The 25,947-nt window shown below is 50.1% G+C and overlaps 1 protein-coding gene across 2 annotated transcripts in view; it reads left to right on the top strand.

Annotated features, from left to right (window-relative positions):
- The window catches only part of ADD2 (adducin 2 (beta)), a 64,342-nt gene extending 43,702 nt beyond the window's left edge, over positions 1-20,640 (top strand). Inside the window, exons 10-15 of one of the 2 annotated variants that reach the window (XM_006880859.1) lie at positions 972-1,091; positions 2,524-2,613; positions 4,701-4,843; positions 6,252-6,253; positions 12,376-12,501; positions 20,266-20,552. In XM_006880859.1, coding sequence (XP_006880921.1) covers positions 972-1,091; positions 2,524-2,613; positions 4,701-4,843; positions 6,252-6,253; positions 12,376-12,501; positions 20,266-20,552 — 768 coding nt within the window. Of the gene's footprint in view, positions 1-971; positions 1,092-2,523; positions 2,614-4,700; positions 4,844-6,251; positions 6,254-12,375; positions 12,502-20,262 lie in introns of both variants that reach the window. The other variant, XM_006880858.1, reaches the window with a different exon arrangement.
- The last annotated feature ends 5,307 nt before the right edge of the window (positions 20,641-25,947 follow it).

Raw genomic sequence — 25,947 nt, 5'->3', positions numbered from 1 at the left:
CCTCCCTCCCTCCCTCCCTCCCTCCTCCTTTCTCACTTTCCTCCTCTGTCTCTTCCTTCCTTCCCAACCACCCTCCCTTCCCCGCGCTCTCCTCTCACACATACCCTGACTCACGTTCTTGTGAACGTAACAGTAACTGGCGGCTGGGATGCTACCGTGTCCTAGTGGTTAATACACTTGCCTGCCAACTGTAAGGTTTGGGGTTTGGATCCACCGAGAGGTAACTGGAAAGAACGAGCTCCTGACCTCCTGAAACACCAGCCATGGGGCCCCGTGTCACCTGACCCGCGTGGGCTTGCCATGTTGTTGCTGTTGTTAGGTGACCCCTGTGAACAACAGATCTGAGCCCTGCCCGACCCTGCGCCGTCCTCACCCCTTAGACACTGTGTCAGTCCACCCTTGAGGGTCTTCCTCTGGAAGCTGACCCCCACCCTTCCAGGCATCATCTCTTTCTCCGAGGACTGGCCTCTCTCAACGTGAATTGGGATCAGTTCCTTGGCAGCTGGCTAGCTGGCAGCCGGGAGACTAGCTCTTCCGAAGACGAGAGGCCCCACAGGTGGGCGTCAGCGAGTCATCTAACCCTGGGGTCAGAGGTTGTCTCTCCGCCGAGGCTGGTTACTGAGGTCCGGCCCTGCTCTCCCAGCTTCCTCAGGCTGACCACTGCTTGGCCTCAGGGCCTTCTCTGGCAGGTCTGTTGGTTCTCTGCTCTGAGGGCCAAACTTTAAAGACACCAAAGAGGAGAACATTTTTCTGTAGGCCTCTGACCTTCCCAGTCAGCCAGGACATGGGGTGACCACTGGGGGTAGGTATGTCCACCCTCTGCTGCCGGACCCAGCTGACCTTGTGTTTGCTCAGCGAATGAAGGATGATGAAGAGAGGTCCAGGGGGGCCCCAGGGGTGACAGGGTGACTTCTGGGGGTAGGTACGGCCGCACCCTCCTGCCTCACCCAGCTCATCTTGTGTTTGCCCAGTGGATGAAGGCTGACGAGGTGGAGAAGTCCAGCAGTGGCATGCCCATACGGATCGAAAACCCAAACCAATTTGTGCCTCTCTACACTGACCCCCAGGAAGTACTGGACATGCGGAACAAGGTGAGTGAGTGGTCACCATGCTTCCCCTTTGTTCACGGGGAGTGGGTCACCCCAGGTGCGTCATGTGGGAGAGAACCCTGAATTTCTCGAGCTCTTTCCAGGCCCTGTGCTCAGGTAGCCCCATATAGTCCTCTACCTCGAGGCTACTTGTTTCACGTGTTACATGGGACCCAGAGACGTGCCTGTAAATGCAATATTTATTCATCTCGAGCCGGTGACCTCGTGGGTAAGGAGTTGCTCTGTCAACCCAAAGGCACACGGTTCAAATCCACCAGCTACTTCAAGGGGAAAGGATGGGCAGGCTCCTCCCGTGTGATTTACTACCTCAGAAAAAATCTGCAGAGTCAGCCCTGAGTCAGTTCTGAATTTTGGCTTTTTCTCCTCCTCTTGGCTGCTTTTCAAGATTTTCAGCGTCCTTTGCATTTATCTCTGGACTTTTTGCCTCACAATTCACTCACGTGGATCGCTGCAGTGGCTTTAAAAACCTCAGTCTCAATGCAACAACCCAACTCACTCGCTCTCTGCCGTCAAGTCAGAACCCGACTCCTGGCTGACCCTCCAGTGAGTGCTCAGAGGCTGTAAATCTCACAGGAGGGGGCTGCCAATCCTTCTCCCGCAGAGCGGCTGGTGGATTCGAACTGCCTGCCTTTAGGTTACCAGCACAGCTCCTTACCCACTTGGCCACCAGAGCTCCTCGCAGTACACCTGGCAGGCTCCCATTGAACAGGATGATCGGTGTGTAGCCTGAGCACCTCGTGGTGTGTGTTTAAGGTGCAGATTCCCGGCGAGCTCTGGTGGCCTAGTAGCAAGAAGCTGCACTGCAATCTCAGAGGTGCACAGTTCAAATCCACCAGATGCTCTGCTGGAGAAGGAGGAACCATCTCCTCCTGTACCAGTCAGATCTGATTTGACAGTACACACAAAAAGTAATGAAATAAAATTTAAAAAAATATGCAGATTCCCCTCCAGAGTCAAGTCAGCAGAAGTGGGGCGCCCTCAGGAATCTGTTTCAACACACACGGGCTGTTTAAAAAGCTCAAACTCATTGCTGTCGAGTGAGAACCAAGTCATAGCTGACCCATCAGCGGCTTTTCAGAGGCTTATCTTTCTTCCTCGGAGCAGCTGGTGGATTCGAGCCATGTGCCTTTGGGTTGGCAGTGCAGTCCCTTAACCCTAAGCCACCCCTCAGGCATCTGTCTAGCTTGACTCTTCCTCCTATAAAGTACCTTCTGAGAGGTTGCAGAGGTGTCTTGTTTAAAGCCCTGACACAGATGAGACATCCAGGGTGAGCTCCCCGTGTGGGCTTTGAGGAGGCAGCCCCCACTTGCCAGAGGACCTTTCTAAGCCACAGTGAACACTGGTGTGCGTCAGGACCCCTAACTCTACACTCAGCCACTTCAGAGCTCACCCTCGCCTTCCTCTCTCCCTGCAGATCCGAGAACAGAACCGGCAGGACGTGAAGTCGGCGGGACCCCAGTCCCAGCTCCTGGCGAGTGTCATTGCCACCAAAAGCCGAAGCCCGGTACAGCAGACGCCGCCCCTGTCTGCGGGGGACCCGTGCTTGCCTTCTGGGTCTGCACTGCCAGGGGCCGGGCAGCAGGACCCCTGAGTCCCCCTGCCCTCTTTCCTCGGTGCTCCTGTTGCAAAGCGGAGGTCCACCTCGCACAGGGCTGCGATGAGGACAAGGGACAGTGTCTCATCTTCCCCTTTGGGACGAGGCACGGCGGCAGCGGCCAGGCCTGTCCGTGGAGTGATGGCAGCTTCCATGCCCTCTTCCTCCAGGGAATCCTGCTTTGCTCTGTTTCGGTTTCCTGCAAAGCGGAGCCTCCCGGGGGGGCATGCTCTAAGGCTCATTGTGTTTGTGGCCTCTGTGCGTGTGAATGGCACCAGACTAGCTCTGGGAAGGTGCCCGTGCTGTTACAGGATAGAGGCCTGGGGCAGGGACTAGAGGGGCAGCGGCCCCCACAAACCTACATCGTTAGAAAGTAGAAAGCCATTGTTCTGTGCTTGGAGTAGAATAGTGTCTGGTGCTTAGCAAAAGGAGTGACGCTCGAGATCCTAGCTCGTGGTTGAAATCGTAGCTGCATGTGACTGTTGTTGTTGTTTGCCATACAGTTGGAACCGACTCCTAGCTTACCCTCCAGCAGGTTTTCAGAGGCTGTAAATTGTACAGGAAGAGACTGCCATCTTTCTCCTCTGGAGCAGCGGGTGGATTTGAACCGCATGCCTTTGGGCTCGCAGTACAACACCTCACCACTAAGCCACCAGAGCTCCAGATGGCTATGTTGATATGTCCTGTTGAGTCAGAACTGACTCCTAGCCAACCTTCAAAGGCTATAAATCACATGGGAGGAGACTGCCCTTCTTTCTCCCAGGGAGCAGCTAATGGATTTGAACTGCTAACCTTTGGATTGGCAGGTCCACTCCTTACCACTGAGGGCAAGAGCTCTGAAAACCACTGTAAGGCTTTGGGCTTGGTATTTTCTGTAGTGGGAGGAAAAGAGAGTGAAGGAGTGGCGTTCTCTGCGCAGCCATTTGAAGTGAGACTACTGTCCAGGAGGTGGTGGCCGTCTGCAAATGTATCACGGTGCCCCCTCAGCCCCACCAAGCTGGGGACAGCTGCCTGAGACACAAGGTCAAGAGTAGAAATAGCCATGAGACTGAATGTACGAACATGCTAAAAGCCACCCTGCGTGGACCCAACGCTGTCTTTGGGGTCCTTCTTGTTGGGATCCTGGTCTTCGGATGCGCCCTCTGAGCTCTGTGCAGCTACACTGGTAAGACCATAGCTCCCTTCCTTTTGGAAGGTATCCGTGAGCCCCTCATCTGCAGGGCTGGGGGGCACGGTGGGGGCCCAGTTGCACAGACCTGGTGGCCGGTGCTCAGCCTCAGAGCAGGGAGTTCTCAAAGGCTGAGAAGGTGCTAAATGGGGAGAAGGACCCAAGTCAGAATCTGCCCCTGACGAGAGAGGCCAGACAGTCCCCTGAAGCTTATAAAAGCCCCCGCTTCCCACGCCCCCCCTTCCTGCGAAGGTGGCCGTACGTCCTGTTGTCGCTGTCCACTCGGGCCTGCAGCAGGAGTGGGTGGGAAATCAGTTCAGGAGCTTTTGTCAAGTCGTGTCCCTGTGAGAGACAGGACCTACAGTTTGCACAGGGAACGCTGACGCCTCTGCTGTGTTTGCTTACGATTCCATGCTCTGTGCTGTGGCACTGCTGTTGGGGGTGGGCGGGGGCTTGAACCCGCGCTAATGCTTGCTTGACTCTGGCTGAGGACTGTATCTGCGTAGTGATTGACGGCTTGGACACATCCATAGAAAGGACTGTAATAAATGTGTGTCTCTCTTCTGCTTGGGAGCAACCTTTGGCTTTATTTCAAGGGCTGAAAGGGGACGGGGGAATCCCTGCTTTCACCCACACATTTGCCGAGCATCTGGGTCTAGGGGTGAGGTAGTGAGCAACCCCCACCCCGAGGCCCTGAGCTGTATCCAAGGAGCCGCGTGGCACACGGTCCCTAGCAAGCCCACCGAGCCACGTGGGTCTGGAAGGAGGCCAGGCGTGGGCCCTGCCCGCGGCCTTCCGAGAGCGACACCCCCCTGTGGTTAACTTTCAGTCTACAGAGAGCCAGCTGGTGGACGCAGATAGCAAAGAGGACTCGGAGGAGACGGTGCCCAACCCCTTCAGCCAACTCACCGACCAGGAGCTGGAGGAGTACAGGAAGGAGGTGGAGCGGAAGAAGCTGGAACTAGACGGTGAGTAAACCCCCATTCCTGTAGGACACTCCCAGGGTGGGGGGAACAGCGCAGGACACCCCCCAAAAGGGAGCAGCAGGTGAGGAGGTCACTGCCATCACCAGCAATTTTCAGTTGCTTCCTACGTGTGGGGGAATTGGACAGGGAATAAGACAGAAAAATCGATGCCATTGAATTGTGGTGGTGGAGAGGAGGGCTGAATACACCGTGGACTGCCAACAGAAAAAACAAGTCTCCTGAAGGAAGTGCTCCTTGGGGTCAAGGATGGGGACGCAGTCTTGGTTATTTTGGCCATGTTGTCAGGAAGAACACATCATCCTGGGAAAGGTGGGAGGTCAGAGAAAGAGAGGAAGACCCTCGTCGAGATGGATGGGCACGGTCACTGTGACCAGGGGCTCGGGCATGTCTGAGAGGGTGAGGACAGACAGGGCAAGGGTCAGCTCTGCCGCTCAGTGTCTCTGTGAGTAATAGCCACCTTGATGGCACCTTACGACAGCAGTCGTCTCCCTGGGGGACTTGAGGGAACAGTCTGAGCTCCACCGTCTGAGGACATGTGTGCCAGGGCGGTTTCAGGGTACCTGCGGTCCCCAGGTAATTGCTAATAGTGCTCCTTTCCCCGGTGGGTAGCTGGTAAAATGAGACGAAAGCGTGTGCAGGCTACTTACACAGCTACCCTTCTGAGCAGTAGCAGTAGGAACACCCTGGAAACAACATATGGTAGAAGATTTATAAAAATGTGGGGGGAAAAAATAAAAAGTTCTCCCAGAAACAAGGCCAGGCAGCAGTCAGTAATGGCCATTGTGTATAAGTACCTATGACTGAGGCCGACCGGCGTAGCTGTGGGTAGTGGGGCAGCGTGGCGTCCAGTGTTTAGTAAGAGTCTTTTTTCTTTTAATGGCTGGGTTTTCCCATTTGGTGTTTATTAATTAAAAAAAGAAAGTAGTCCATACAGAGTTGGATTGCTAAGGCAGATGGCCTCTCTGGTGGTCTGAATCTGTCAGTGTCGTCTTCAGGGGGGGAAAATCCCAGGAGGTTCAGACTTGATGGCAGTGAGCTGATTTATTGACGTGACAGATCCGCCTGGCTTTAGTCATTCTCCCTTCGTATCCCGCTCGCCTTGAAGAAAGCAAAGACATCATTTTGTTCTCATGCTCTTAACGTGTTGGGTTGCACAATCGGACGCTGCCCGCCCCAGCGGTCTGGTTGACCTGGTGCAGCGCGGCCAGCCATCGGCACAGTGATTCAGCCCCGTGTGGCTCTTCAGCTCGGATTCTTTGCCCCACTTCCTACCCTGGGCGTCCCCACCATACTGAAGGCCACTCTCCATCACCGCGTCAGGCCATCTCGTTGAAGACCTGCCTCTCTTTCACTGACCCTCAAGACTCAGGTCTGTTACTCATGAAATCGCTAAGAGGTGTAATCAATTTGGCTGCACCCAGCAGCACCCCTGGTTCTCCTTCCACCTACTGGGTGGGGGTGAATTAGTCTCCCCGTGACACCTGGGGCTCTCCCTCACCCACGCCCGTCTTGTCTTTGCTGTCTTCCCAGGCTCCTCCGGCCATTCAGTTCTCTCTCAAGGTTTCTCTCCTCCCTGCCCTCAGTCCTTCACCCCTCACAACTGGCTTTACACAGAGCCTCGTCTTTGGGACGGGGGTAGGGCTACTGCTGAATCCACCGTAAGTCTGAAAGTCTCGAGGGCTGTCCTGTTGAACATCCTGTGTAGCCGCTTCTTACCAGACACCCCAAACGCATCACCTCTTATCTAGGCACTGCCCTTGGGGCTCTTTCTAGACTTTTCTTGCATATATTAGCAGTTTTCACTTACCCAACTCTTTGCAAGGGACTCTTTCCCCAGGGACTCAAGGGGTAAAAACTCCATGGTCTCAGTGGTCAGACCCACGACAGTCAGGGGACAGTGCAGGGCCGGTTCTGCTGGGTGTGGGATCACCATTAGCAAAAAGCAAATGCTACAGCAGCTGAAACTACCACCCTGCACAGCCAGCAAGTTCACAGTCAACCCGGAGAGCTGGTGACCGAAGGGGAAAAGGCAATTGAAGAAATGGTCTCTCCATTGAAAGACAATAAAGAACTAGGGAGGCACTAACACAACACAGGTGAATCTGGAGGTCCGTATGCTGAGTGAAATAAGTGAGGGGTGAAAGGATAAATATTAACTTTTTAAAAATGGATTTGCATACAATAATACGTATACATTGTGTTTTATATATTATTAATTACTGTTTATATATGCCTGTAAAAACGAAGGGTGGGTTGACAGAGGTCTGTGGTGGGATTGCCATTCCCACCATGTTCAGTCTTCCCATCCATCAATGGGGACTAGTTTTCTATTAGACTAGGTCTTTTATGTCTCTGCTTTTGATGTGTGCCAGCCAGTACCTCCAGAAGGTTTTCAGAGGCTGTAAAACACACCCATCTTTCTCCCAGAACTCTGTTTCTTTGGGATCACAGCACAGCTGCTTATCACTGGACCACCAGAGCTCCCTTTTAGGTCTCTGGTTTATTCCAAAGTATATAATCCTGTGGTTGTAAATAGTGTTACTTCTACTGTTTACCTTTCTGCATATTCTTTATTTTGTAGAGAAATCCAACTGACTTTTACATGTTAATCTTGTATAATGCCACTCTGCTCAATTAGTCTACTAACAATTTTTTGTTGAGTTTTTAGAGTTTTCTATGTATGTTATCATATCATCTGCATATAGGGATAGTTTTACTTCCTCTTTGAAAATCTGGATGCCTCTTATTTCCGTCTCTTGCCTGATTGCCCTAGCTAGGAATTCCAGTACAATATTGAATAGATGTGATTGTGGAAATTTATACCTCATCCCTGTTCCCAAGAGAAAACCCGTCAGTTTCTCTGAGAATGATGTTGGCTCTTGGTTTTGTGTATATTCTTTTTATTTAATTGGTTTTCCTAAGCATTCATATGTTTCTTTCATTTACATTGTGTTTTACACAATTCTAAGCATTGTGTCTTACATAATCAGATACTATTTATTGATCTATTATTTCATTGATGTCATCCTCTAATTCATATGGCCTTCAATTTTTAGGGTTCAAAGCTTCAAGCCTATTCTGGAGACGATTTCTAAATTCAGGTGGGATAGACTTGAGGTTGGGTTTTGGTTCTTGTGGACTTGTTTCATTTTCTTCAGCTTGAACTTGCACAAGAGTAACTGATGGTCTGTTCAACAGTCAGCAACTGGCCTAGTGTTTACTGTTGAAATTGAGTGTGTGCAGCAATTCTCTTCACAGCTGTAGTCAGTCTGATTCCTGTGAGGTTCATGTGTACAGATACCTTTTGTGGTGTGTTTTAAAAAAAAAATCATTTACCTAAAACTGAAAAGATTGGGGCTCATTGGTTTACCTGATTGCTTCCAGAATGTCTGTTTCAAGGCTGCATTGGTTCTAGGGCGTCTGCTTCAAAGCCTGGTTGCTAAAGGAATGTAGGTTTCAAGGCTGTGTCGGGGCTGTCTTCTTCAGCTCTAGTTATTTCAAGGAAGTCTGTATGACGCTGCCTTGGGTCGGAGAGGTTTCCTTCAAAGCCTAGTTGAATCTAAAATGTCTGTCTCAGGACCACATTAAATCTGGCATGTCTGCTTCGAAGCCTAAAACAGAAAGAAAGGAAGGACTCCACAGCCTGCCTTGTTGCTTCTGGGATGTCTTCCTCAAAGCCGAGTCAGGGACTCAGTGATTTACCTCATTGCTTCTAGAATGTCCTAGTTTCCTCTGGGAGATCTGCTTCAAAGCCTAAAAACAAAAGGTAGGGACTCAGTGGTCTACCTGGATGCTTCTGGGATAGCCTCTGCAAGTCATGGTCCTTAAAAGATGTCTGTTTCAAGCTGCGTTGAGTCAGAGCTGTTTCCTTCAGAGCCTGGTTGCTCCTGAAAGTCTGATTCAAGGCCGCCCTGAGTCTGGGATGTCCTCTTCAAACCCTGAAGTTGAAGGACAGGAAGTTGATGGTCTGCCTCCTTGCTTCTAGATTGCCTATTTCAGGGTTGTGTCTGGTCTACAATTTGTCAACCCCACAACCCAAGGACAGGGGCTCGATGTCCTGACTTTTTTCATCTCCGATATCTCCTCAGACATAACTGATCCAAGGCCCCTTTGGGTCTGGGCTGTGGGCTTTAAACGTAAAACCAAAGCACAGGCTTGAGGTTTATGCCGGCTTGCTTCCAGCATGCCTGTTTCGAGGATGCATTGCTCCTGGGATGTCTGCTTGACAGCCTAAAAGGTCCAGGACTTGATGTTCTACCTGGTTGCTCCTGATTGTTTGGTTCTAGGTTGTCTGTTTCAAGGTTGTATTCTGTCTTGAACATCTGTTTCAAAGCCAAAAACTGAAAGGAGGCACACATTTTACCTGGTAGCTTCTAAAGTGTCTTTCAATGCTGCATCTGTTCTGGGATGTGTCCTTCAAAGCCAAAAACCAAAGCACAAGAACTTGGGGGCATACCTGGTTCCTTGCAGGATGTCTGTTTCAGAGTCTAAAACCAAAGGGCTAGGACTCAGTGGCCTATCTGGTTGCTTCCAGAATGTCTGTTTCAGGACTGCACTGGGTCTCTGATGTCTTCTTCAAAGCCTAATACAGAAGGGCAGGGACTCGTTGGTTTATTTGCTCACTTCCATAATGTCGGTTTCAAAGCTGCATTAGTTCTGAGATGCGAGATCCAGGGTATGTTGTGTCTGGGATATCTGCTTCAAACCTAAAACCAAAGGATGGGACTCTGGCCTTCCACATCTCTGAATCAAGGCCGTTTTAGGTCTGGGATGCGGGTCTTAAAACTAAAAGCAAAGTGCAGGATGGGGTGGTTTACCTGCTTGCTTCTGGGACATCTACTTCAAAGCCTCAAACAGATAGTCAGGGAATCATGAGTTTACCTGGTTGTTTCCAGGAAGTCTGTTTCCATGCTCCATTAGTTCCAGGGTGTCTGATTTAAAAGACCGTTTGCTTCTGGAATGTCTGTTCCAAGGCCACTTTGAGTTTGGGACATCTGCTTCACATCTCAGGACATCAGGGACACGATGTCAAAGCAGCGCTTCAACGGGGATACCTTCTTCCAGACTTGGCTACTTCTGCGACTCTTGTTTCAAGGCTGTGTTGTGTCTGGCAGGAACTCGTTGGTTTGCCTGGCTGCTTCCATAATGTCTCTTTCAAAGGTGCCTTAGCGCGGAGATGTCTACTTCAAAGTCGGCTTACATCTGGGATGTCTCCATCCAAGCCTGGTTGCCTCTGGGATATTTGTTTCAAGGCCACATTGGGTCTAGGATGTCTGGTTCAAAATCTAAAACTAATTGCCAGACTTAATGGTGTACCACATTGATTCTGGAATGTCTTGAAAGCCTAAAGCCAAATGGCAGGAACTTGATGTCTTACTTGGTTGCTACCAGAATGTTTCCATGCTGTCTTAGTGTTGGGAGGTCTGCGTCAAAGCTCCGTGACTTCTTGGGTAGGTTGCAAGGCTGTGTTGGATCTGGGATGTCTCCTTCAAAGCCTAAAACTGAAGTGTATGGGTGTGATGGCCTACCTGGTTGCTTCTGGGGTGTCTTTCAGCGCCACATTGGGCCTGGGATATTTTTTCAAAGCCTAGTTGCTTCCGGGATGTCTGGCTCAACTCACTTTAGGTCTGGGATGTGGGCTTTAAATCTAACACTGAAAAGCAAGGACTTGATGATTTACCTGCTTGCTTCCAGAATATCTGTTTTGAGAATTCATTGTTTGAGGGATGTCAGCTTCAAACTTAACACCGAGAGAAGACTCCCCGTTCTACCTGGATACAGCTGGATGTCTGCTTCAAGGCCATGTTTAGTCTGGGATGTTTGTGTCAAACCTAAATGCAGAGGGCTGGGAATTCATGGTCTACTGTGTCACTTCTGGGATGTCTGCTTCAAAGGCTGGATGCTTCTCACTGTCTCAGACCTGTATTGGATCTCAGAGGCCTGCATCAAAGCCTAAAACAGAGACTCCAGGGTCTACCTGACAGCTTCTATGATGCCTGTGCTTCAAGCCTAAAAGCACAGTGGAGAGACTTGATAATTTACCTGGCTGCTTCCTGAATGTCTGCTTCAAAGTCTGATTACCTCTTGGATGTCAGATTCAAGGCCATGTTGGACCTACTATGTTTCAAAGCCTAACACCAAAGCGCCTATCTGTATGGCCTACCTGATTGCTGCTGGGAGCGCTGTCTCAAAGCCATGTTTAGACTGGGTTGTCTCCATCACCTAGTTACATCCAGAGTATCTGTTTCAGGGCTGCACTTGGTCTGTGAAGTCTGCTTCAAAACCTAAAACCAAAGCATAGGAACTCAGGGTTTATCAGGCTGCTTCCAAAATGTCTGTTTCAAGGCTGCATTAGACCCGGCATGTCTGCCTCAAAGCCTTATATCGTTCAATAATCTACCTGGTTTCTTCTAGGATGTCTCCTTCAAAGCCTGCTTGCTTCTGAGATGTCCATGTGAAGGCCTTCTTGGGTCCGGATTTCTGCTTCAGACCCTATAACCAAAGGACAGGAAATTGATGTTTATGTGGTTACTTCAGGAATGTCTTTGTCACAATTGCTTGGGTCTCGGATGTCTCTTGCAAGACTTCATTGGGAGAAATCGTGGTTCCTTCTGAGATGTTGTTACAAAGCCTAAAACCAAAGGGCATGTGAGATGTCTGTGACAGGCCGCTTTAGCTCTAGAAGTGAGCTTCCAATCACAAACCAAAAAACAAGCACTCAGGGGCCTGCCTGTTTGCTTCTAGGATGTCACCTTCAAAGCCTAAACCAAAGGTCAGGGACGCATTTTACCTGGTTATTTCTGGATTATCTGTTTCAAGGCCACAATTTTGTGGGGAGATCTGCTTCAAAGCCTAAAACTGAAGACTGCATATACCTGACCTCGTTTCTGCCAGAATATCTGTTTCTAGAATGCTTTGGTTCTGAGGTGTCTGCTTCAAAGTCTGCTTGGCTTCTTGGATGTCTGTTTCAAGGCCACAGACTCAATGTTTTACCTGATTGTGTTCATAATGTCTGTTTCAATGCTGCATTCATAGTACATTTGCACATCTGTTCACATCATAGACTCAGAGTTCTAAATGTGTTCCTGTTACATGGGGTTCTTAGTGCGTGTGTGAGGCAGCTTCTGTTGTGTCTGTGGAAGTAAATGTCAGTTCCTTATCTTTATGAGCCTGTTGAAAAGGTTGCGTATTTTAAGAGCTATCTATCCAAACACACACACTGAATATAGTTTGCTTGCCTTCTGGTCCTTCATAGGCAGCAGGAAGATGGAGTCTCATTCTGTGTGGCTGTGGACCAGCAGTGACAGGCCTGCTCCTCTTGGGTCCATTAAAGCAGAAGTCCAAAGTCTCAGGAGTGGTCTTCACTGGATCCAGGACACCCTTTCAGTTCCACTAAAAAAAAAAAAAAAAACAACACTAAAAATTACTAATTTTTAGTGTTTTTTCATTCAGAACTCCCTGTCTACCCACATGCCCTCCAGTTGTGTCCTATCCTGAGATGGTCTTCTATATTTTCAGGAGAGAAAGACGTCTCCACAGAAGGGCCTGCCTCTCCCGTGAAGTCCGCACCTTCTTCTCCAGTACAGAGTCCAGCAAAGTCAGAGACAAAGAGCCCCGTGGTGTCTCCATCCAAGACTTCAGAAGGTGCGTCAGCCGAGCAGGTCAGGACGGAGGTGTCTGTGGGTAAAGCAGGGCAGGTGTGCACCCTGCACGTACCCCACCTTTAAGCAGGTGTTATCTCCAACCAGAAACACTTTCCCTTGAGCCATTCCTGGGGAGCCGGAAATAGAGGTTCCCCAAGGTAAGCTTGTTTTGTTCACAGTCTCTGGCGGCACCTTATAAGTTAGGCCCAGTCCAGGTCAATGGTTAGTCTACAGCCTCCCACCTTTACCTCGGATCTTGCTGGCAGATGCACCTTTCTAGATGAGGCTCAGGTGTGAGACTTTGGTGTGCATGGGGAGCACCTGGGGAACCCAGATAACATGTAGACTCAGATCAGGAGACCTGGGATTCAGCTTTTGCAACAGACTTCCTTCCAGGGTTGGCTGATGGTGGGTGGCCAAGGTCCAGAAGCATCACTAGGGGCTTTAAGAACTGCTGCCCGGACTCCTCTCACCCCCAGGGCAGTCTCCTCAGTTAAAAGATCTGAGGCTGGAGGCGGTGAAGGTGGAGAGGTATGGCGTGTATTCTTCACACCTCTCCAGCAGAATCCAGTCGTCCCCGTTAGAGGCTAGTTTAGAGCCCTGGGTTCTACACCCAATCCAGCTGCTCATATCAGCACATCACTGGGCCTTTCTGTGCCTCGGTTCCTTTGTCTGTGAAATGGGCCAACTCACAGGTACTTTCTCATAAGGTGGATATATAAGAGAAACTGGAGATAAAAACTTTCTGTGAGTAAAATGTGTAATATATTGTAAGAGCTGATTGTGGTGATGGTTAACAACACAACCATATGGAAGGTAGTAATGCCATTGTAACTCATAACCCCCTAGATCATAAAAGTGTTTTAAATAAGATCCAGGAACCACCCCCAGCTATAAAGGCTGTGCTCTTGGGCCCCTGGGGAGGGCCGTACCACCATGCTGAGAACAGCCCTTCAGTGGCCTGCCCCCCTCATCTCCCAGGAAGAGTGACCACATATGTGGATCCTGGTGGACTCTCCCAGCCTGGAGCTCCTCCATAACCCAAATGCTGCCTTGAGGTCAGGCGCAGCCTTGCCAGAGGAAACCGATCTGCTTGGGGCCAGCACCCCAAGTGGATGTGCTTACCGTGTGTGCTCACTGTGTCTCATCGTGGTGTCGATGTGTCTCCACAACGTCTTCCTTTCTCTCCCCACTTGTGCCTGCATCAAAGGAGTTTCCTCCGATTCTGAGTACTTGTCTCTGTAGTAAGTATAGAGAGGCCGTTTACTAACTCCCTCCAGCCCTGGCAATGGGGGGAGGTTGGTCTTTTTTCCCAAAGAAATAGATTTTTCCTCATTTTGGTTTGTTTTGGGGTTTTGTGTTTTTTTTTCCTTTTGCAACTCACAACCCTGCCTTTGGGAGGACTCCTGGCTGTAAGATTCTCCACCCATCCCATATGTGCTATGCATGGACACGGCTTCCCTCTGGAGGGCAAGAGTACACACACACACACAGACACACACAACCACAGGCACACCCAGTAACAAGTTCCTGTAGTGAACAGCAGAGGACTGATTCCAGAGCTCTTCTTAAAGGGGGGGGGCGTAAGACCCTCAGGAGCACCCCCCTCCATCTTTATTCCTAAGCTGTGGGTACCTAGAGGAGCCCTGACCTCTTCTCAGGGCTCTGGTCTTGGGGAGCTTGACTTCGCTGGAACACTGGGATGCCCAGCGACCTCTCTCTTCTTGTCATAGAGTCTCCCCACATGTATTTCTATCAAGAGAGCAGGGCTGGCTTCAGCAAATGGTGCTAGAAAAACTGAACTTTCCCCTGCAAAAAGCTACAGGAAGATCTCCATCATGCATCAAAAAAAAAAGTCAACTCAAGGTGGATCAGAGACCTAGAGGCAAAATAGGAGCAAACTTAGAAAGCCTGGCCTGTAAAGAAACATAGTCAGGAATGTACAACCAGGAGAGGGTAACATTGATGAATGGGATCTTCTAACTTTAGTCCCCAGGTACATCAAAAACTTTTTCCAATAGAGTAAAAAAGAAAACCTACTGACTGGAAAAAATTCGTTTGGCAATGACATCTCAGACTTGGAGCTCCACAAGAAAAAGGAGAATAACCCAGTCACAAAATGCAAAAGATTTCACAGAGGAAGATATTCAGATGGCCAACAGACCCATGAAGCGATGCAAATCAAAACCACCATGAGATATCATCTCACCCCCAATTGCAATAGCAAAATGTAACAAAACAGTAAGCAATAAATGTTGGAGAGGATGTGGAGATACTGGAACTCTCATCCATTGTTGGTGGCACTGTAAATGGTACAAACCGCTCTGGAAGGCAGTTTGGTGTTTCTTCAAAAAGCTGAGCATAGAAAGTTCATATGATCCAGCTATGCCACTGCTGAGAAAATTAGAACCGAGGTACAGGTTTGTCCACTGATGTACACAGCACTCACGGTAGCAAGAACATGGAAACAGCCCAAATGTCCATCAACAACCGACGGGATTGAGAAATTGTGGTACATTCACATGATGGAATACTATGCAGCACTCAGGAGCAAAAATTTTGAAAAGCATATAGGATAGAAAGCGTTATGCTGAGTGAACTAACTCAGACTCATAAGGACAAATACTGCATAAGACCATTATTGTAAAAGCAGAAGAACTAGTAGGATGTGTATGGATGTCTGAAGGGGAGGGGACAGGGAAAGCTATGTTCACCCTAGCTCTGTCTTAATGAGACAATGTTCTTCAATTAAGAATTCTGCAGTGTATTCAAGAGAAATAAACTACGGCATTGAAATTAAGAGAGCAGGAGCAAACACATTAAAAAAATAATAATAAACTACTTAATGTCTTGGTAGCATCAGGATGGATGGCGAAGAGATTGAGATTGTTCACAGCTTCCGTTTTCTCGGCTCCACGGTCAACACTCTTGGCACCAGCAGCCAGGAAATCAAAAAACGTATTGCGATGGTAAAGTCTGCGGTTAGGGACCTCTCAAAAGTACTCAAGAGCAACGGTGTCTCGCTGGAGAAGAGTATTGAATGTACCATGGACTGCCAAGAAAACAAACAGATTCATCCAGGAGAGGGTTAAACCAAGCTACTCTTTGGAGGCAAGGATTCTGGGGCTTCGTCTGACATACTTTGGACATGTTGCAAGGAGGGACAGGTTCTTGGAGAGGGACATCATGCTTGGGAGGGTGGAGGGCAGGCGCAGGAGGGGAAGACCCTCTATGAGGTGGATTGATTCAGTGACTGGGGTAATCGGGATGGGTGTGTCAGAGGCAGTGCAATTGGCACAGGAGAGAGCAGGGTTTTAGGCTGTTGTACGTAGGGTCGCTATGAGTCGCAAATGACTCGACGGCACATAACAACTACTACTCAATCTAATCCCACATCCTCTAGAAGGAAGGAAATTATACAGATAAAGGCAGAAATAAATGGAATCGAAAACAGAAAAACAATTTAAATGATCAACAAGACTAGGAGCTGGTTTTTGGAAAGGGTCAATACATTAGATAAACTGCTGGCAAACTTTGCAGAAGGCCTGCTGGCTCACCAGTGCTCATCCCCCAGGGAAGCCACGAGGCCGAGTCTCTGGTCAGGTTTCTGAATCCTTCCTGTACCTTGGGAAGAAACAGGTCTCAATCTCACACCTGTCACAGATGTTTAAAACAAAAAGTGGAAGGGAGCTCTGGTGAGATGCTGCACTGCAATCCCAGAGGTACGCCGTTCAAATCCACCATATGCTCTGCTGGAGAAGGAGGGGGCAATCTCCTGTACCAGTCAGATCTGATTTGATGGTACACATAATACAATAAAATTTTTTTTTAAAAAAAGTAGAACAAGAGACTAACAGCTAAAAAACAAACCCCAAAACAGCCCAGCTTGTTGCTATCAAGTCAGAACCGACTCACTTCCAAGGCTGTAAATCACGCAGGAGGAGGTGGCCATTCTCTCCCATGCAGCTGCTGGTGGCTTCGAACCACCAGAGAGGTCCCTTGGAAGATGAGGAATCTGGATGAGCCAACAACATGCAAAAGAAGTATCACTGCACCAGCTTCAGGCCCACAAAGGCCTGGGGAGGTCTACTTTGATCATGCAAGACACCCCACGTCAAGCCCTGCTCTTGGATTTGCAATGCCTTAGCTCTCAGAGGTTTTGTTCTATTGTATTTTCATTTTCACTCATTTGAGAAATTTTTATTTCTTCTCTAATTCAGCTCAGGTGTTACTCACCTTCCACATGAGTATACTTTATCCACTTGTTGCTAAGTTTTAGTTTTGTGGCACTGTGATGTAAGAAGATAAATTCAAAAGCATTGAAATAATAGAAAATATCAAGGCTTGCTTTGTGCCCTAATATGTGGTCACTTTCAGAGAATGTACCGTGTGCACTGGAGAAGGTGAATTTTACTTGAGTGGTGTACTCCCCTCTAGGAGATAAAGGCAATTCCCAATTTTCTTTGGAAAACAAAAACTAAAAAAAATTTAAAAATAGTAGACATCACACTCAAAACCCAGCCTTAGTAATTAAAGCAGCATGGTATAGGCCAACAGCATAGAATCAAGGACCCAGGAAACCGAAACAAGATCCACACTTCATATCAACCACAAAAACCAACTCACAGTGCATCAGGGACCTACCACTAAAATAATAAACCATAAGGAACATCAGAAAATACGAATACATTTAGAAACCCTAGTCTATGGCATGAATAAGTTTTCAAACAGAGCCAAAAGCACAAAACCAGGAGAGGATAAAAATCAGTTAATGGGACTCCCTAAAAAAAAAATCAATTTTGTGCAACAAAAAATATTTCCTATATAGTGAAAAGAAAGCCTGTGGACTGGGGAGGGAAAGTATTTGATGATAGTATTTCTGAAAAAGGACTCCTAACTAAAACTTACTGAATCCTACAATACCTCAACTAGGAGAAAATCCCACCCTGATAAGTCAGTCATAAAATGGGAAAAACACATGAAAAGACTCTTCACCAAGGATGACAGTCAACTGGCCAACAAGTCCATGAGGAAATGCCCCGAATCACTAGCGACTGTTGTCATTATGTGCTTTAACAATCCTAAGAACAAGGGCTCTGAACCTGCCCTATCCGGAGCCAACCTCACCGTCTGACACACCTGACATCATTTTCCACAGTCAATCGTCAGTCCATCAGTCCAGGGTCTTCCAAGTGTGATGTCCTTCACTGAGGACACTTCCTCCTAGCAACATCCCCAAAGTATTTGAGATGGGCCATTTAAAATCCTTGCTTCAAGGAACAACTAGCAATTGTTGTTGTTATGTGCCGTTGAGTCGCTTGCGACTCATAGCGACCCTATGTACAACAGCCCTAAACCCTGTTCTATCCTGTGCCAATTGCACTGTCTCTGACAGTCCCATCCCGATTACCCCAGTCACTGAATCAATTCACCTCATAGAGGGCCTTCCCCTCCTGCGCTGTCCCTCCACCCTCCCAAGCATGATGTCCCTCTCCAAGGACCGGTCTCTCCTCACAACATGTAACTAGCAATTAGAGAGATTCAAAACGATGAGATTCCATCTCACTTCAGCAGCAAGAGCAAAGTTTAAACAGGACAGCAAACAATAAATGTTGACAAGGATACAGAGATTGGCAATCTCATGCTGGTGGAATGTAAAGTGATACAGTCACTGTGAAGGCGGTTTTGTGTTTAATCAGATTAATACAGAAATCCCATAGAAACCAGCTAATCCACCACTAGGAATACACTGCCAGGAAATCAGAGCTGAGACACAAACGTGTGTACACCTATGCTCATCGCAGCATTTTTCACAATAGCAAGAAATTGGAGACAGCCCAAATACCCCTCAGCAAATGGACAGTTGGAGAAATTGTGGTACATTCACACTAGGCAGCATTGAAAAACAAGGAAGAACTCGTAAAACACTACACAACCTAGACAGGTCTAGAGAACATTATGCTGAGTGAAATAGTTGCAAAAGGAAAACTACTGTATAAAACAGTATGCATCAGAGAGCTTGGTCAGTGACTAAGGATGACAGAAGAATTGATATCTTTGAGCTGTGGTGCTGGAGAAGAGTGTTGAACATACCATGAACCACCAAGAGAACAAATAGGTCTGTGTTGAAGAAGATGAAACCAAGTTTCTCCTTGGCGGCTAGGAGTTTGGAGCTCCGTCTCACATATTTTGGGCACAAGGCCAGGAGGGGCCAGTCCTTGGAGAAGGACATCATGCGTGCAAGGGTGGAGGGACAGTGCAGGAGAGGAAGACCGTTGATGAGATGGATTGACTGGGGCAATAGGGGAAGGTGTGTCAGAGTCAGTGAGACTGGTTCAGGATAAAGCAGAATTCAGAGCTATTGTCGCTGTGAGTCACAGACAACTCGATGGCACATAACTGTATATAAAACTGGGGAAGTGCAGGACACCAGAATGTGCAGACAGTGAGCCATGGAAAGGGTCAGGAGAAGGGGGCATCGACCCGGAAAGAATGAACTCAAGGACAGTATGGGTATTGAAAGTAGCGGCTTGGAACCGGATATGTGTTACTATTCGAGGATGGGGAGAGGCAGAGGGGTGAACACTAGGGCAGCAGAGATTAGCGGAAGGGAGGGTGGGGTGAAGGACCAGGCGAGGGACAGTGAGGATTTGAGGAGACAACATATATGACTGACCGAATGAAAAGCTACTTTAACCCGTTTCTAAGCCCTCTGGGAAAGGTCCCTTACTGACTTGCCTCCGTCTGCTTTTGAAGCTTTCCTGGACATCCCCCCCCCCCCCCGTCACCAGCCATCTTCTCAGTCTTTACCCCTCTCACAAACCCTAGCTTTTCCCTAAAACGTGTTTCTTTGCCAGTTTCTTCTCTGTTCACCTCCTTTACCTTCCCCCCTTGCTCATACTCCGCGGGCGGAGTGGACAGGGTTCTGGTGTGGACTCAGACACACACACGCATACCCTCACCTCCGTTTCCTGTAGGAAAAAGCGCACTGGGCCAGCAGGTTGACACCAGGCCCCCCATTTTCTTAAGATCTGCAGACATGGGGAGGTGGGGAACTGGGTCCCCATCTACTTCTCAAAGTCCATGATTTCCCCCTCGCCCTCCCTCTCCACATAGGAACACGCATGGGCCGTGGGGAGCGGGGGAGCCACAGGGCAGCGAGTGACGTCTCATCCAGGGCTGAGCGGCGAGGCCTTGTGTGTGGTGGCATGAAGACCAGGGCCTCGGGGGCCACTGGAACAGGCCCACTGAGGGCAATCGCACGTCACTCGGGGATCCCCACCCCCACCCCAGCTCTCCCTGCCTGCTGGGAAGACCCTCTCCAAACCTCTAGAAGTTCTCCCGCCTCTCAGATGTGAATGGCTCGGAAATGTGTCCTGGCTGTTTACCTGCCGGTGAAATGGAGCCAGTTAGGACAGCTGTGTCGGGAGCCACTCACTGTCTGTCCGTCCACTGCTCTTCCCACCCACAGCCTCTCTCCTCCTGAGCAAACCCTGTCATGCCCACACATCAGTATCTGCTTCAATTGGTCCCCCAAACCCCATTATTATCGGCATGTCAAAGGCTCGTTCCAGGTGAGGCCATGAGGAAGGGGCAGCAGGTCTGGGGGAGCAGAGTGGGGCTCAGAACCGGCTCGGCCCACGCCAGCCTTCCTTTCCCCTTGCTCCAAACATGTTCTAGATGTTTCTAAACCTGGTTCTGTTAGCCACAGGTGGCAACTCTCACCCTAACACAGCCTTATGGAGTCTTTCTCCTTTTCTAGAAGGTGCTAAGAAGACAGAAAGCAGCCAGCCCCCTCCTGAGCCAACCCAGACCGAGGAGGTGGTGGTCAACGGCAGGGAGGACGAGCCGCTGGCAGAGGACGTGCTCAGCAAGGCCTTGAGCCAGATGACCACGGACGGCGACCCCGCCAAGGACAAGACCGAGTCGGTCACCAGTGGGCCCATGTCCCCTGAGGGCTCCCCCTCCAAGTCTCCCTCCAAGAAGAAGAAGAAATTCCGCACCCCGTCCTTCCTGAAAAAGAGCAAAAAGAAGGAGAAGGTGGAATCCTGATTCCCAGCGTCCACCGGCTCCCCTCTGTCCCCTCCGTCCTCCCTCCCCTTCCCCTGCCTCTGTCCTGGGAGCACAGGGCCAGGCGGGGTGAAACAGGAACCCTGGCCACTCTGAGGGGCACTTAGCGTTCACCTTGCCAACCCCTCATTGTACAGTTGCCCCAAAGAAATCCGGTGACATGCCCAAGGTCACACAGCTGGTTGGCCACAGACCCCGGGCTGGGATTTGGGCCTCGGGCTCCAGCCTAGGGTCCTTGCACTTCTCTACACTGCCGGGCTGTGGGCTGCCTTTGTGACCATGGCCCACCCATCTGAGCCCAGGACACGAAGGCCAGAGAGGCGTCACAAGCCACCACGGGCTCCAACACGGAGAGGTTGGTCTTTCTCTTGAGCCAAATCCTCTTTCTTTAAGACCCCCCCCCAGTCTCTCGCTGACAAGGAGCCCACCACCTTTTGAGTCTGTCTGCACTCTTCTCTCTGCCCTGCCCACCCAGAGTCCCACACAAATTGACCCCCACCACAGAAGTTAATCTTTGCTCCCCAAGAGCTGATGGCTTAGCTTGGACTTCCCCAGCCACCGCCCCAAGCTTCCTTCATGGAACCCCTTGAGTGACAAGTAGAAGAATTCTGAGTGGGCAGAGCTAGAGAAGGCCACACAGACAGGATGCAGGATGGCTCAGTGAGGTGCCAGGAACGTGGCCGTGCAAACTGTGCGTCTCAGACACTTCAAAACAAACCCCAGAGTTAGCCGAGAGGGGAGAGAAGAGTTGTCTTACACAGAGGGCATAGGTCTGGGGAGATCTGGAGTCTGTTGGCTTGAGGTTGTCCAAGGGCATCCGAACGAAAGGAAGCCACAGCGTTCTAGCATGACACACGGGCAGTGTGGCTGTCCACACCTTGGTCCTGTCCGACAGCCCTTCTGGACTTGACCTTGGCTCCTGCAGGGATGAGGATAACGTTTACTCGGGGTCCTGTAGAGGACTATCAGAGATGAACCCTTCGGCATTAACCTTTTTAGACCAGCTTTCAGAGAAAATCTTGGGGTTCCGTGGCGCTTCCACCCTCGGTCCATTCAGGGCCCAGGAAGAGCCATAGTTTGGGTCTGAAGTGCCGACCTCGTCTTCCCGTGCTGCTCCACAGGGTCTGTCCGCTCCTCAAAATGAGACAATCCCTTCTCTTTAAAGCACAGTGTCGTCAAAGAATATTTTTTGCCCTTTTGTGCTGAGTGTTGTGAGAGTATTTTTGAAAGCTCTTAATCATAGTTGTCCGTGTTCGAAACATTGACTACATGTAGGCACTGTGCAGGCTGTAAAAGTGGGGTACCTCCACACCCCAAGAACACTGTGAGGTGGAGACAGTCATTCCCAGAAACTGAGCCTCTGAAAGGATCACTGACTTGGGTTACAGGTGCCAGAACTTGGATTTGAACCCAGGTCGGAACGAGTTCAGAGGTTTTAATGGTGATTGGAAAACTTCAGTCCCTAAGGGTTTTGATTGAAAACCCACTTCTGTGATTGGTTTCCACGATGACAGCGTTTAAATGAAGGTTGGATGTGTTGTTCTCCCGTGTCCATTAAGGTCCTGGGCGGGCGGCCGTGGTGGTACCAGTAAGGGCCTTGGTGGCACTGGGGCTGGACGCACCACATGTAGCTGAGGAGAGAAATGGTCATGTGTTGAAGAGACATCCAGTTCTCTCCCAGCACAACCTCCTGTCTACTGCCCTAGGCCCGTCCTCTGTCTCACCTCTGATGGGACAGCGCCATGGTCAGGAAGACGCCTCCGACAAGCCTGTGGTGTGGGAAATGCCTTTAAACGCCAAACCGTGATGCCTTCTTCAGGAGACAGAAGGTCTTTCCTCCGTGTTCACTCAGCCTCCCTCAGTGTGTGTGAAACATCCACAAGGGTCAGGCGTCGTGCTGACAGAAGCATTGGTGACTAGTCTAGGAAGTGCAGACGGTGTTGTGGACGTGTGCTGGGGACCCAGCTCCCGTGCTTGAGAAGTGACGTGATCGGCTCTTGTGTTCTCTGTTCCCTCCCCAGCAGTGAGGCCTCGTGCCAGTAAAGGTGCCGAGCATCGTCTTTGGAATTTATGTCCGGGGTCCATCGCATCTTGAGGAGTTTGTTTTCTGCTCACGCTTTCAAAAGGCATGTGTTGGCCTTGGCCGGTGGGCAGCTGGGCCCCAGCTCCGATCCTCCAGAAGTTCGTGTAGACAAATCACAAACCAGTGGGTAGCTGTCAGAGGAGCCAGGGAACTCGGCCTGAAAGCAGTGGCATTGCCAGGGCACAACGCGGAGGGCAGCCTGGTGTGGAGGGCAGCCTGGCGTGGAAGGCAGGGCCTGGTTTGCTTCCTGGGTGCACAGACTGGATCATGACTGCGTGTGAAGCGTCGGGGAGCTGGGCTTTCTCACGTGAAAGGCTTGGAGTTGTAGACAGCTTAAGTTCACGCTGCTTGTGAATTGTTGCATTTGAGGAAAATCTCCTCGGTGGTTGACTGGAGCACAGATGCAGCGGGGCCAGGCAGGGTTGGAGTCTTGGGCTTGTCCTGAGAAAGAAGCCTTTCTGAGTCGCCAGCATTGGAGTTTCAAGGGCCTGCCTTACGTGACATTTTATTTCAAAGCAACCAGTGGCCATCCAGATTTATGTCCTTAAAATTCTTTGGCTTACAAAAAAAAACCCATTATTTGGCTTACTTACAATCAGGAGAGGATAAAATAGATGCAAGGAACCTTCTAAGAACCAAATCCCTATGAACATCCAAAAACTTCAACAGGGTAAAAAGGGAAGCCACAGACTGACGGAAGACATTTGGTAATGACATGTCAGATAAGGGACTTATATACTTGAGCACCACAACAAAGTTCTTTGGCTCAAGCCTCTTTGTGATGTTTGGCCCTGAGGGGGGAAATAGGCAGAGTCTGTGTGCCGTGCAGTTTCTGGTTCTGTATTGTCCTGCTGTGGAGTTTTTGGGAGAGCTGTGGAATGATTCTAGAATTCGCTTCCTGTACTTACAGATGTGGTATGTGTAACTAACTTAGAATGAGCCACTAATGGTCATTTCTAGGACGTTCTGGTGGCCTAGTGGGTAGGGACCCAAAGGCCGTGTCTCTCTGGCGGTTCAAATCCACCGCCTGCCCTATGGGAGAAGGAGGGGCAGGCTCCTCCCGTGTGATTTACAGCCTCTGCGAACCCGCCGCAGGGCCAGCTCCGACCTGGTTCTGACTGCACAGTGGTGACTCTGCTTTGCTTCTAGCAAGAGCTGTCAGGCTTGGCTACGTGGCAGGAAAGGGCTAAGAAAGCGGAACCGACCGTTTGTGAAGTTGTGCTCCGGCTGGAGACGTGGAGAGGTGTATGCTACGCTGAACAACAGCTCTCTCGTGGCACCTTAGTTCAGACAGTCAGCTGTTAGCAAAAAGGTGGTGGTTCAAGTTCACCAGGCACTCCGCAGGAGCGTCTGCTGCCGTGTAGATGCCAGCCTTGGGAGGCCTCCGGGGCAGGGCATCACCGCAGTGCTAGTGGGACGACTTCTAGGGGTTTACCCTGTGGGGTGACGGAGAAGTAGGAGAGGTGACTGCAGAGAGACAGGTGTGATTCTAAAGTTTCTCTGCCTCCTCGTCCTGGACATCCAGCCATGTGGTGAGGGAATTGCCCACACAGTACGACCTTGGCCCCCAACTCTGCAAAAGATACTAAAGGAGACGCCTGCCTGGCCCCTGTCAAGGCTCTCTGAGAACCCCCAGATCTGCAGGTAGCCAGGTTCTACACATTTCAATGAGACCTCTTCCCATCACTCCTGTTATTGAAAAGGGAACCCTGCTAACCCAGCAGCGGTAGGTTCAAATCCCCCCACAGCTCCCCAACAGAAAAAGGGCAGTCACCTCCTGTGTGATTTGCTGCCTCTGAAAACCCACTAGAGGGTCAGCTCCAACCTGGGGACACACACAACATTACTCATAGGCGAAGGGTCTTCAGCTTTTAACTGCTGAACCAGTGAGAAAGCGCCCCCCCCCCAACTCGTTACACCCACAGGCCAAAAGTGCACGCTCTTTAAAGGTGCCGTTTCATGTCTCACCACCCGAGTCCCACCTAACCCTCTAACAACTCAGAGCCTGAGGCAGAGTTAGGGGGAGACAGGTCTTCCACTCTCTCAGGAAGGCCCAAGGCCCCTCAAAACCTAAAGGGATGCCATGTTGTACCCCATGCCACATTCTCTTCTGAAAGGAATAATTTAATAGGAGAAGAGGCCTGCATTGGCGCCAGGGAAGTGCTCGTTGCATATTCCCAGCAGCGTAACGGTTGCCAGTGCCCTGTCTCGCCAACCTGCCCACTTGGACCTGCTGGGTCCAAGAAATAAACATGCATGTCAAACCCAAGCACCAAACTGCCCAGGTGAAGCATCAGGTGTGTGACCCGCAGTGGAGAAGGCCCCTCTTATCAATGCTTCTGTTGAATTCAGTCTCTCTCAACAACAGAATCCTCAGCTGGGGCTGTTCTTAACAGTACACACGTAACTGTTAGCACTGGCCCATCGCTGGGTGATCTAAAGTTTCACCAAGTTAGTGCCCTTTGCATTCAGCATTTCCCCTATAGCTATCCAAAATGGGGGCCACAGGTGAAGAGGGAAAGGACCAGGGGAGGGGTCAGCTGTGGCTGGAGTCAGCGCTCCAAGCGGAGACAGTGCTGCAGAGAACACTTCCAGTGACGCCTGGGTCCCCCCAGCAGGGCACAGCCAGGTGCAGTGTGACCGACAAACCTCCTTTCTAAATCAACCAGTTGGTGCCAAGTTACATCCGAGTCAGATGTGTGAGTCAGAGCAGAAGGCTCTGGAGTTCTCCATTATGGAGCATTCAGAAGTAGATCACTAGACCTTTGGGGGTTGGGAGTTTGGTTTTCTGAGGCCTCTTTGGTTGTACTTGAACTTCCGACCATCTGGTTAACAGCTGAGTGATCAACCATGTCACAGTCGTGGAAAGGAGGAGTTGTGAGGGGCCGGGGGTGCAGAGGGACTAACTGGCTGTTACTGTTAGGTGCTATCCGGTTAGCTACAGCCCTCAGCGACCCTGCTCCCAACCGTGCTAACGCCCATTGGGTTCTCCACGTCAGTCCCTCTCATTCAAGGTCTTCCTCTCCTGCCCAGCATGATGTCCCTCTCCAAACACTGCTTCCTCCTGAAAATGCAGACAAAATAAGGGAGAGGGTGTTTCCCCATTCTCCCCTTTAATCACCACCCCGGCACCCTCCCTTCATGACAGACCTGCCTTGCACCGTAGTGCAATCGGAGGTTCTTACCTTCTCTAACAAGCCATCAGGTATGACATTAGAACCCCAGAGGCCAGATCTCCCCTGTGCACATGGGCCTGAAGCAAGGGAACAGTTGTGCCAGGGACAGAACGGCCTG

Source organism: Elephantulus edwardii, unplaced genomic scaffold (assembly GCF_000299155.1).
Source record: "Elephantulus edwardii isolate Elephantulus edwardi_28Jun2011 unplaced genomic scaffold, EleEdw1.0 scaffold00011, whole genome shotgun sequence".
NCBI lineage: Eukaryota > Metazoa > Chordata > Mammalia > Macroscelidea > Macroscelididae > Elephantulus > Elephantulus edwardii.
The sequence above is the reverse complement of the archived record's forward strand: the minus strand, read 5'-3'. Positions and strand labels throughout refer to the sequence as shown.